Below are 14,979 nucleotides of genomic sequence, written 5' to 3' on the forward strand. Positions count from 1 at the left end.
ACTGTAGTAATAATAGATGATGGGGGTGGTGGTGACTGTAGTAATAATAGATGATGGGGGTGGTGGTGACTGTAGTAGTAATAGATGATGGGGGTGGTGGTGACTGTAGTAATAGATGATGGGGGTGGTGGTGACTGTAGTAATAGATGATGGGGGTGGTGGTGACTGTAGTAATAGATGATGGGGGTGGTGGTGACTGTAGTAGTAATAGATGATGGGGGTGGTGGTGACTGTAGTAGTAATAGATGATGGGGGTGATGGTGACTGTAGTAATAATAGATGATGGGGGTGGTGGTGACTGTAGTAATAATAGATGATGGGGGTGGTGGTGACTGTAGTAATAATAGATGATGGGGGTGGTGGTGACTGTAGTAATAATAGATGATGGGGGTGGTGGTGACTGTAGTAATAATAGATGATGGGGGTGGTGGTGACTGTAGTAATAGATGATGGGGGTGATGGTGACTGTAGTAATAATAGATGATGGGGGTGATGGTGACTGTAGTAATAATAGATGATGGGGGTGGTGGTGACTATAGTAGTAATAGATGATGGGGGTGGTGGTGACTATAGTAGTAATAGATGATGGGGGTGATGGTGACTGTAGTAATAATAGAAGATGGGGGTGGTGGTGACTGTAGTAATAGATGATGGGGGTGATGGTGACTGTAGTAATAATAGATGATGGGGGTGGTGGTGACTGTAGTAATAATAGATGATGGGGGTGGTGGTGACTGTAGTAATAGATGATGGGGGTGGTGGTGACTGTAGTAATAGATGATGGGGTGGTGGTGACTGTAGTAATAGATGATGGGGGTGATGGTGACTGTAGTAATAATAGATAATGGGGGTGGTGGTGACTGTAGTAATAATAGATGATGGGGGTGGTGGTGACTGTAATAATAGATGATGGGGGTGGTGGTGACTGTAGTAATAATAGATGATGGGGGTGGTGGTGACTATAGTAGTAATAGATGATGGGGGTGGTGGTGACTATAGTAATAGATGATGGGGGTGGTGGTGACTGTAGTAGTAATAGATGATGGGGGTGATGGTGACTGTAGTAATAATAGATGATGGGGGTGATGGTGACTGTAGTAATAATAGATGATGGGGGTGGTGGTGACTATAGTAGTAATAGATGATGGGGGTGGTGGTGACTATAGTAATAGATGATGGGGGTGGTGGTGACTGTAGTAGTAATAGATGATGGGGGTGGTGGTGACTGTAGTAATAGATGATGGGGGTGATGGTGACTGTAGTAATAGATGATGGGGGTGATGGTGACTGTAATAATAGATGATGGGGGTGGTGGTGACTGTAGTAGTAATAGATGATGGGGGTGATGGTGACTGTAATAATAGATGATGGGGGTGGTGGTGACTGTAGTAATAATAGATGATGGGGGTGGTGGTGCTGCTAGGTGACCTGTTACCTCTCCAGCGTCTTCCATGCTTCTTCTGCTCTTTATTTTCCTGCTCAGAGTCGGATTCTTCCTTTCTTAGGATCTTCTTTTTCCTCCTCTTCTTCCTCCTCATGGGGGGGATGGGTTGTGTGTTTGGGGGTGCGGAGCAGATGTTGGGGGGCTCCCATGTGTTGGTCTCGGTGTTCCTTGCAGCCATATCTATGTGTGAATTATTACAAGTATAGTGATTCCGATACCGGCCGTACCGACCTGATATATTCTATACATTACATACAGAGTGACCTGATATATTCTATATACATTACATACAGAGTGACCTGATATATTCTATACATTACATACAGAGGGACCTGATATATTCTATACATTACATACAGAGTGACCTGATATATTCTATACATTACATACAGAGTGACCTGATATATTCTATACATTACATACAGAGTGACCTGATATATTCTATATACATTACATACAGAGTGACCTGATATGTTCTATACATTACATACAGAGTGACCTGATATATTCTATACATTACATACAGAGTGACCTGATATATTCTATACATTACAGAGTGACCTGATATATTCTATACATTACATACAGAGTGACCTGATATATTCTATACATTACATACAGAGGGACCTGATATATTCTATATACATTACATACAGAGGGACCTGATATATTCTATACATTACATACAGAGGGACCTGATATATTCTATACATTACATACAGAGTGACCTGATATATTCTATACATTACATACAGAGTGACCTGATATATTCTATACATTACATACAGAGTGACCTGATATATTCTATACATTACATACAGAGGGACCTGATATATTCTATATACATTACATACAGAGGGACCTGATATATTCTATACATTACATACAGAGTGACCTGATATATTCTATACATTACATACAGAGTGACCTGATATATTCTATACATTACATACAGAGGGACCTGATATATTCTATATACATTACATACAGAGTGACCTGATATGTTCTATACATTACATACAGAGTGACCTGATATATTCTATATACATTACATACAGAGTGACCTGATATGTTCTATACATTACATACAGAGTGACCTGATATATTCTATACATTACATACAGAGTGACCTGATATATTCTATACATTACATACAGAGTGACCTGATATATTCTATAGACATTACATACAGAGTGACCTGATATATTCTATACATTACATACAGAGGGACCTGATATATTCTATATACATTACATACAGAGGGACCTGATATATTCTATACATTACATACAGAGGGACCTGATATATTCTATACATTACATACAGAGTGACCTGATATATTCTATATACATTACATACAGAGTGACCTGATATATTCTATACATTACATACAGAGGGACCTGATATATTCTATACATTACATACAGAGTGACCTGATATATTCTATATACATTACATACAGAGTGACCTGATATATTCTATACATTACATACAGAGTGACCTGATATATTCTATATACATTACATACAGAGTGACCTGATATGTTCTATACATTACATACAGAGTGACCTGATATATTCTATATACATTACATACAGAGTGACCTGATATATTCTATACATTACATACAGAGTGACCTGATATATTCTATATACATTACATACAGAGGGACCTGATATATTCTATAGAGACATTACATACACAGTGACCTGATATATTCTATATACATTACATACAGAGTGACCTGATATTTTCTATAGAGACATTACAGAGTGACCTGATATATTCTATACATTACATACAGAGTGACCTGATATATTCTATATACATTACATACAGAGGGACCTGATATATTCTATACATTACATACAGAGGGAACTGATATATTCTATACATTACATACAGAGTGACCTGATATATTCTATACATTACATACAGAGGGACCTGATATATTCTATACATTACATACAGAGGGACCTGATATATTCTGTACATTACATACAGAGTGACCTGATATATTCTATAGAGACATTACATACAGAGTGACCTGATATTTTCTATAGACATTACATACAGAGTGACCTGATATATTCTATATACATTACATACAGAGTGACCTGATATATTCTATATACATTACATACAGAGTGACCTGATATATTCTATACATTACATACAGAGTGACCTGATATATTCTATACATTACATACAGAGTGACCTGATATATTCTATACATTACATACAGAGTGACCTGATATATTCTATATACATTACATACAGAGTGACCTGATATATTCTATATACATTACATACAGAGTGACCTGATATATTCTATACATTACATACAGAGTGACCTGATATATTCTATACATTTCATACAGAGTGACCTGATATATTCTATACATTACATACAGAGGGACCTGATATATTCTATACATTACATACAGAGTGACCTGATATATTCTATACATTACATACAGAGGGACCTGATATATTCTATACATTACATACAGAGGGACCTGATATATTCTATATACATTACATACAGTGACCTGATATATTCTATACATTACATACAGAGTGACCTGATATATTCTATATACATTACATACAGAGTGACCTGATATATTCTATACATTACATACAGAGTGACCTGATATATTCTATACATTACATACAGAGTGACCTGATATATTCTATATACATTACATACAGAGTGACCTGATATGTTCTATACATTACATACAGAGTGACCTGATATATTCTATATACATTACATACAGAGTGACCTGATATATTCTATACATTACATACAGAGTGACCTGATATATTCTATATACATTACATACAGAGGGACCTGATATATTCTATAGAGACATTACATACACAGTGACCTGATATATTCTATATACATTACATACAGAGTGACCTGATATATTCTATAGAGACATTACAGAGTGACCTGATATATTCTATACATTACATACAGAGGGACCTGATATATTCTATACATTACATACAGAGTGACCTGATATATTCTATATACATTACATACCGAGTGACCTGATATATTCTATACATTACAGAGTGACCTGATATATTCTATACATTACATACAGAGTGACCTGATATATTCTATACATTACATACAGAGTGACCTGATATATTCTATACATTACATACAGAGTGACCTGATATATTCTATAGACATTACATACACAGTGACCTGATATATTCTATACATTACATACAGAGGGACCTGATATATTCTATACATTACATACAGAGTGACCTGATATATTCTATACATTACATACAGAGTGACCTGATATATTCTATATACATTACATACAGAGGGACCTGATATATTCTATATACATTACATACAGAGTGACCTGATATATTCTATACATTACATACAGAGGGACCTGATATATTCTATACATTACATACAGAGTGACCTGATATATTCTATATACATTACATACAGAGTGACCTGATATATTCTATAGAGACATTACATACAGAGTGACCTGATATATTCTATACATTACATACAGAGTGACCTGATATATTCTGTACATTACATACAGAGTGACCTGATATATTCTATACATTACATACAGAGGGACCTGATATATTCTATACATTACATACAGAGGGACCTGATATATTCTATATACATTACATACAGAGTGACCTGATATATTCTATACATTACATACAGAGTGACCCGATATATTCTATACATTACATACAGAGTGACCTGATATATTCTATATACATTACATACAGAGGGACCTGATATATTCTATACATTACATACAGAGGGAACTGATATATTCTATACATTACATACAGAGTGACCTGATATATTCTATACATTACATACAGAGGGACCTGATATATTCTATACATTACATACAGAGGGACCTGATATATTCTGTACATTACATACAGAGTGACCTGATATATTCTATAGAGACATTACATACAGAGTGACCTGATATTTTCTATAGACATTACATACAGAGTGACCTGATATATTCTATATACATTACATACAGAGTGACCTGATATATTCTATATACATTACATACAGAGTGACCTGATATATTCTATACATTACATACAGAGTGACCTGATATATTCTATACATTACATACAGAGTGACCTGATATATTCTATACATTACATACAGAGTGACCTGATATATTCTATATACATTACATACAGAGTGACCTGATATATTCTATATACATTACATACAGAGTGACCTGATATATTCTATACATTACATACAGAGTGACCTGATATATTCTATACATTTCATACAGAGTGACCTGATATATTCTATACATTACATACAGAGGGACCTGATATATTCTATACATTACATACAGAGTGACCTGATATATTCTATACATTACATACAGAGTGACCTGATATATTCTATACATTACATACAGAGGGACCTGATATATTCTATACATTACATACAGAGTGACCTGATATATTCTATACATTACATACAGAGTGACCTGATATATTCTATACATTACATACAGAGTGACCTGATATATTCTATACATTACATACAGAGGGACCTGATATATTCTATATACATTACATACAGAGTGACCTGATATATTCTATATACATTACATACAGAGTGACCTGATATATTCTATACATTACATACAGAGTGACCTGATATATTCTATATACATTACATACAGAGTGACCTGATATATTCTATACATTACAGAGTGACCTGATATATTCTATACATTACATACAGAGTGACCTGATATATTCTATACATTACATACAGAGTGACCTGATATATTCTATACATTACATACAGAGTGACCTGATATATTCTATAGAGACATTACATACAGAGTGACCTGATATATTCTATACATTACATACAGAGTGACCTGATATATTCTATACATTACATACAGAGTGACCTGATATATTCTATATACATTACATACAGAGGGACCTGATATATTCTATATACATTACATACAGAGTGACCTGATATATTCTATAGAGACATTACATACAGAGTGACCTGATATATTCTATACATTACATACAGAGTGACCTGATATATTCTGTACATTACATACAGAGTGACCTGATATATTCTATAGAGACATTACATACAGAGTGACCTGATATATTCTATACATTACATACAGAGTGACCTGATATATTCTATATACATTACATACAGAGGGACCTGATATATTCTATACATTACATACAGAGTGACCTGATATATTCTATACATTACATACAGAGTGACCTGATATATTCTATACATTTCATACAGAGTGACCTGATATATTCTATACATTACATACAGAGGGACCTGATATATTCTATACATTACATACAGAGGGACCTGATATATTCTATATACATTACATACAGAGTGACCTGATATATTCTATACATTACATACAGAGTGACCCGATATATTCTATACATTACATACAGAGTGACCTGATATATTCTATATACATTACATACAGAGGGACCTGATATATTCTATACATTACATACAGAGGGAACTGATATATTCTATACATTACATACAGAGTGACCTGATATATTCTATACATTACATACAGAGGGACCTGATATATTCTATACATTACATACAGAGGGACCTGATATATTCTGTACATTACATACAGAGTGACCTGATATATTCTATAGAGACATTACATACAGAGTGACCTGATATTTTCTATAGACATTACATACAGAGTGACCTGATATATTCTATATACATTACATACAGAGTGACCTGATATATTCTATATACATTACATACAGAGTGACCTGATATATTCTATACATTACATACAGAGTGACCTGATATATTCTATACATTACATACAGAGTGACCTGATATATTCTATACATTACATACAGAGTGACCTGATATATTCTATATACATTACATACAGAGTGACCTGATATATTCTATATACATTACATACAGAGTGACCTGATATATTCTATACATTACATACAGAGTGACCTGATATATTCTATACATTTCATACAGAGTGACCTGATATATTCTATACATTACATACAGAGGGACCTGATATATTCTATACATTACATACAGAGTGACCTGATATATTCTATACATTACATACAGAGTGACCTGATATATTCTATACATTACATACAGAGGGACCTGATATATTCTATACATTACATACAGAGTGACCTGATATATTCTATACATTACATACAGAGGGACCTGATATATTCTATACATTACATACAGAGTGACCTGATATATTCTATACATTACATACAGAGGGACCTGATATATTCTATACATTACATACAGAGGGACCTGATATATTCTATATACATTACATACAGTGACCTGATATATTCTATACATTACATACAGAGTGACCTGATATATTCTATATACATTACATACAGAGTAACCTGATATATTCTATACATTACATACAGAGTGACCTGATATATTCTATACATTACATACAGAGTGACCTGATATATTCTATATACATTACATACAGAGTGACCTGATATGTTCTATACATTACATACAGAGTGACCTGATATATTCTATATACATTACATACAGAGTGACCTGATATATTCTATACATTACATACAGAGTGACCTGATATATTCTATATACATTACATACAGAGGGACCTGATATATTCTATAGAGACATTACATACACAGTGACCTGATATATTCTATATACATTACATACAGAGTGACCTGATATATTCTATAGAGACATTACAGAGTGACCTGATATATTCTATACATTACATACAGAGGGACCTGATATATTCTATACATTACATACAGAGTGACCTGATATATTCTATATACATTACATACAGAGTGACCTGATATATTCTATACATTACAGAGTGACCTGATATATTCTATACATTACATACAGAGTGACCTGATATATTCTATACATTACATACAGAGTGACCTGATATATTCTATACATTACATACAGAGTGACCTGATATATTCTATAGAGACATTACATACAGAGTGACCTGATATATTCTATACATTACATACAGAGTGACCTGATATATTCTATACATTACATACAGAGTGACCTGATATATTCTATATACATTACATACAGAGGGACCTGATATATTCTATATACATTACATACAGAGTGACCTGATATATTCTATAGAGACATTACATACAGAGTGACCTGATATATTCTATACATTACATACAGAGTGACCTGATATATTCTGTACATTACATACAGAGTGACCTGATATATTCTATAGAGACATTACATACAGAGTGACCTGATATATTCTATACATTACATACAGAGTGACCTGATATATTCTATACATTTCATACAGAGTGACCTGATATATTCTATACATTACATACAGAGGGACCTGATATATTCTATACATTACATACAGAGGGACCTGATATATTCTATATACATTACATACAGAGTGACCTGATATATTCTATACATTACATACAGAGTGACCCGATATATTCTATACATTACATACAGAGGGACCTAATATATTCTATACATTACATACAGAGGGACCTGATATATTCTATACATTACATACAGAGGGACCTGATATATTCTATACATTACATACAGAGTGACCTGATATATTCTATACATTACATACAGAGGGACCTGATATATTCTATATACATTACATACAGAGTGACCTGATATATTCTATATACATTATATACAGAGTGACCTGATATATTCTATATACATTACATACAGAGGGACCTGATATATTCTATATACATTACATACAGAGTGACCTGATATATTCTATATACATTACATACAGAGGGACCTGATATATTCTATATACATTACATACAGAGGGACCTGATATATTCTATATACATTACATACAGAGTGACCTGATATATTCTATATACATTACATACAGAGGGACCTGATATATTCTATATACATTACATACAGAGTGACCCGATATATTCTATACATTACATACAGAGTGACCTGATATATTCTATATACATTACATACAGAGTGACCTGATATATTCCATATACATTACATACAGAGGGAGCTGATATATTCTATATACATTACATACAGAGTGACCTGATATATTCTATAGAGACATTACATACAGAGTGACCTGATATATTCTATACATTACATACACAGTGACCTGATATATTCTATACATTACATACAGAATGACCTGATATATTCTATACATTACATACAGAATGACCTGATATATTCTATACATTACATACAGAGGGACCTGATATATTCTATACATTACATACAGAGTGACCTGATATATTCTATACATTACATACAGAGTGACCTGATATATTCTATACATTACATACAGAGTGACCTGATATATTCTATATACATTACATACAGAGGGACCTGATATATTCTATATACATTACATACAGAGTGACCTGATATATTCTATAGAGACATTACATACAGAGTGACCTGATATATTCTATATACATTACATACAGAGGGACCTGATATATTCTATACATTACATACAGAGTGACCTGATATATTCTATATACATTACATACAGAGTGACCTGATATATTCTATATACATTACATACAGAATGACCTGATATATTCTATACATTACATACAGTGTGACCTGATATATTCTATACATTACATACAGAGTGACCTGATATATTCTATACATTACATACAGAGTGACCTGATATATTCTATATACATTACATACAGAGTGACCTGATATATTCTATACATTACATACAGAGGGACCTGATATATTCTATACATTACATACAGAGTGACCTGATATATTCTATAGACATTACATACAGAGTGACCTGATATATTCTATATACATTACATACAGAGTGACCTGATATATTCTATATACATTACATACAGAGTGACCTGATATATTCTATAGACATTAGGTCCCTCTGTATGTAATGTATATAGAATATATCAGGTCCCTCTGTATGTAATGTATATAGAATATATCAGGTCACTCTGTATGTAATGTATAGAATATATCAGGTCCCTCTGTATGTAATGTATATAGAATATATCAGGTCCCTCTGTATGTAATGTATAGAATATATCAGGTCACTCTGTATGTAATGTATATAGAATATATCAGGTCACTCTGTATGTAATGTATATAGAATATATCAGGTCACTCTGTATGTAATGTCTCTATAGAATATATCAGGTCACTCTGTATGTAATATATAGAATATATCAGGTCCCTCTGTATGTAATGTATAGAATATATCAGGTCCCTCTGTATGTAATGTCTATAGAATATATCAGGTCACTCTGTATGTAATGTATATAGAATATATCAGATCACTCTGTATGTAATGTATATAGAATATATGTGGTCACTCTGTATGTAATGTATATAGAATATATCAGATCACTCTGTATGTAATGTATATAGAATATATGTGGTCACTCTGTATGTAATGTATATAGAATATATCAGATCACTCTGTATGTAATGTATAGAATATATCAGATCACTCTGTATGTAATGTATAGAATATATCAGGTCACTCTGTATGTAATGTATATAGAATATATCAGATCACTCTGTATGTAATGTATAGAATATATCAGGTCACTCTGTATGTAATGTATAGAATATATCAGGTCCCTCTGTATGTAATGTATATAGAATATATCAGATCACTCTGTATGTAATGTATATAGAATATATCAGGTCACTCTGTATGTAATGTCTCTATAGAATATATCAGGTCACTCTGTATGTAATATATAGAATATATCAGGTCCCTCTGTATGTAATGTATAGAATATATCAGGTCCCTCTGTATGTAATGTCTATAGAATATATCAGGTCACTCTGTATGTAATGTATATAGAATATATCAGGTCACTCTGTATGTAATGTATATAGAATATATCAGGTCACTCTGTATGTAATGTATAGAATATATCAGGTCCCTCTGTATGTAATGTATATAGAATATATCAGGTCACTCTGTATGTAATGTCTCTATAGAATATATCAGGTCACTCTGTATGTAATGTATATAGAATATATCAGGTCCCTCTGTATGTAATGTATATAGAATATATCAGGTCACTCTGTATGTAATGTATAGAATATATCAGGTCACTCTGTATGTAATGTATATAGAATATATCAGGTCCCTCTGTATGTAATGTATATAGAATATATCAGGTCACTCTGTATGTAATGTATATAGAATATATCAGGTCACTCTGTATGTAATGTATAGAATATATCAGGTCCCTCTGTATGTAATGTATAGAATATATCAGGTCCCTCTGTATGTAATGTATATAGAATATATCAGGTCACTCTGTATGTAATGTATAGAATATATCAGGTCCCTCTGTATGTAATGTATAGAATATATCAGGTCCCTCTGTATGTAATGTATATAGAATATATCAGGTCACTCTGTATGTAATGTATAGAATATATCAGGTCACTCTGTATGTAATGTATATAGAATATATCAGGTCACTCTGTATGTAATGTATATAGAATATATCAGGTCACTCTGTATGTAATGTATATAGAATATATCAGGTCACTCTGTATGTAATGTATAGAATATATCAGGTTACTCTGTATGTAATGTGTAGAATATATCAGGTCACTCTGTATGTAATGTATAGAATATATCAGGTCACTCTGTATGTAATGTATAGAATATATCAGGTCCCTCTGTATGTAATGTATATAGAATATATCAGGTCCCTCTGTATGTAATGTCTCTATAGAATATATCAGGTCACTCTGTATGTAATGTATATAGAATATATCAGGTCCCTCTGTATGTAATGTATATAGAATATATCAGGTCACTCTGTATGTAATGTATAGAATATATCAGGTCACTCTGTATGTAATGTATATAGAATATATCAGGTCCCTCTGTATGTAATGTATAGAATATATCAGGTCACTCTGTATGTAATGTATAGAATATATCAGGTCCCTCTGTATGTAATGTATATAGAATATATCAGGTCACTATGTATGTAATGTATATAGAATATATCAGGTCCCTCTGTATGTAATGTATAGAATATATCAGGTCACTCTGTATGTAATGTATAGAATATATCAGGTCATACTGTATGTAATGTATATAGAATATATCAGGTCACTCTGTATGTTATGTATAGAATATATCAGGTCACTCTGTATGTTATGTATAGAATATATCAGGTCAGTTTTTGAATTGAATTACTGAAAAAATATTAAAACTTTTTGTTGATATTCTTATTTATTGCAAACCCCTGTATATTGCATTGGGTCGGGCTCTTACTCCTCTTATGGGGCGTTGTTCTGGGATCTGGGGGTGATGTATGGGGGTATATATTGCATTGGGCAAGGAATACCCCGGGGCAGGGGCTCCTGATGAGGGTATTTGGGGCCCCACTATACGCTCCCCTCCCGATTCCTGTGGTAACTTACCCGTCTTCTCCTCGCCGGTGATGGAGCCGCCTTTGGTGCTGCCTGATGACTCTTTTCTTCTGGGTCTTGTCTGATATTTCATGTGGAAATTGGCGCACCTGGAAGAGACGGCGCGGGTGAGCCCTGACCCCTGCACCCCTGTATATATATTGGGGGGCTGCACCCCTCCTACCTGTAACAGGGCTGCCCCCCACTTAGCTGAGTTATACGGAAGCAGCTGCGTCTCCCTTGCTGGAAGCCCACAGGATGGCGGAACTCGCAGCACCAGCTGATCCGCGCCGCAATCAGACCATTGATGTAGATGCTGGCGCTGAAGGGAAACCCGTAGTGACGCCGGGAAAGCACCTGGAAGGTGTCTGAGACAGAGGGGAGGCCGTTACTATGACAACCGCACATTACCACCATCATCTTAACTACAACTACCAGCATGCCCTGCCCTACAACTACCCTACAACTGCCCTGCCCTACAACTACCAGCATGCCCTGCCAGACTGAGGCCTGAACCATGATTGCAGAGCATAAGAAACTACCCCCTCGTATAGCATTTACCCCCCCGGGCTCCCCCCTCGTATAGCACTTACCCCGCCGGGCTTCCCCCTCGTATAGCACTTACCACCCCGGGCTACCCCCTCGTATACACTTACCCCCCCCACCCCCCCCCCCCCCTGGCTCCCCCCTCGTATAGCACTTACCCCCCCGGGCTCCCCCCCTCGTATAGCACTTACCCCCCCGGGCTCCCCCCTCGTATAGCACTTACCCCCCGGGCTCCCCCCTCGTATAGCACTTACCCCCCCGGGCTCCCCCCTCGTATAGCACTTACCCCCCCGGGCTCCCCCCTCGTATAGCACTTACCCCCCCGGGCTCCCCCCTCGTATAGCACTTACCCCCCCGGGCTCCCCCCTCGTATAGCACTTACCCCCCCGGGCTCCCCCCTCGTATAGCACTTACCCCCCCGGGCTCCCCCCTCGTATAGCACTTACCCCCCCGGGCTCCCCCCTCGTATAGCACTTACCCCCCCGGGCTCCCCCCTCGTATAGCACTTACCCCCCCGGGCTCCCCCCTCGTATAGCACTTACCCCCCCGGGCTCCCCCCTCGTATAGCACTTACCCCCCCGGGCTCCCCCCTCGTATAGCACTTACCCCCCCGGGCTCCCCCCTCGTATAGCACTTACCCCCCCGGGCTCCCCCCTCGTATAGCACTTACCCCCCCGGGCTCCCCCCTCGTATAGCACTTACCCCCCCGGGCTCCCCCCTCGTATAGCACTTACCCCCCCGGGCTCCCCCCTCGTATAGCACTTACCCCCCCGGGCTCCCCCCTCGTTATAGCACTTACCCCCCCCCCCCCCCGGGCTCCCCCCTCGTATAGCACTTACCCCCCCCCCCCCGGGCTCCCCCCGGGCTCCCCCCTCGTATAGCACTTACCCCCCCCCCCGGGCTCCCCCCTCGTTATAGCACTTACCACCCCCCCGGGCTCCCCCCTTGTATAGCACTTACCCCCCCCCCACGGGCTCCCCCCTCGTATAGCACTTACCCGACCCGACCCCCCCCCCCCGTATAGCACTTGCTCCCCAGGGTCCCCCCTTGTATAGCACTTACCCTCCCCCCCCGGGCTCCCCCCTTGTATAGCACTTACCCCCAACCCCCCCCCCCCCCCCGGGCTCCCCCATTGTATAGCACTTACCCCCCCCCCCCCAGGGTCTCCCCTTGTATAGCACTTACCCCCCGGGCTTAGGTAACCCTTGAAGACGCAGAGGCTCTCCCCTCCGCAGATCTGCTGGAACATGCTGACCTCATCTTTGGGGTTGATGATTTCGTTGGTGATGGAGAAGCCGGCCCCCAGATACTGCAGCGTCATCTTCACGTCTGAGCGCAGATTCACCTTTTGATGTAAGATTTTACTCTTCGAATCACAACCAGATGGAGCAACCTGTCGGTGAGATGAGAGCGGCTC

General features: G+C 36.8%; 1 protein-coding gene across 1 annotated transcript in view; it reads right to left on the reverse strand.

The window, feature by feature from the left end:
• LOC138765797 (uncharacterized) overlaps positions 1-14,979 on the reverse strand; it is a 54,371-nt gene that overhangs the window by 21,295 nt on the left and 18,097 nt on the right. Inside the window, exons 3-6 of the mRNA XM_069942856.1 lie at positions 14,748-14,955; positions 13,201-13,384; positions 13,029-13,126; positions 1,436-1,624 (exon numbers count right to left, since the gene is read on the reverse strand). Of these exons, the coding sequence (XP_069798957.1) occupies positions 1,436-1,624; positions 13,029-13,126; positions 13,201-13,384; positions 14,748-14,955 (679 nt within the window). The remainder of the gene's footprint in view (positions 1-1,435; positions 1,625-13,028; positions 13,127-13,200; positions 13,385-14,747; positions 14,956-14,979) is intronic.

The sequence above is a fragment of the Dendropsophus ebraccatus genome, chromosome 10 (assembly GCF_027789765.1).
Source record: "Dendropsophus ebraccatus isolate aDenEbr1 chromosome 10, aDenEbr1.pat, whole genome shotgun sequence".
Taxonomy (NCBI): domain Eukaryota; kingdom Metazoa; phylum Chordata; class Amphibia; order Anura; family Hylidae; genus Dendropsophus; species Dendropsophus ebraccatus.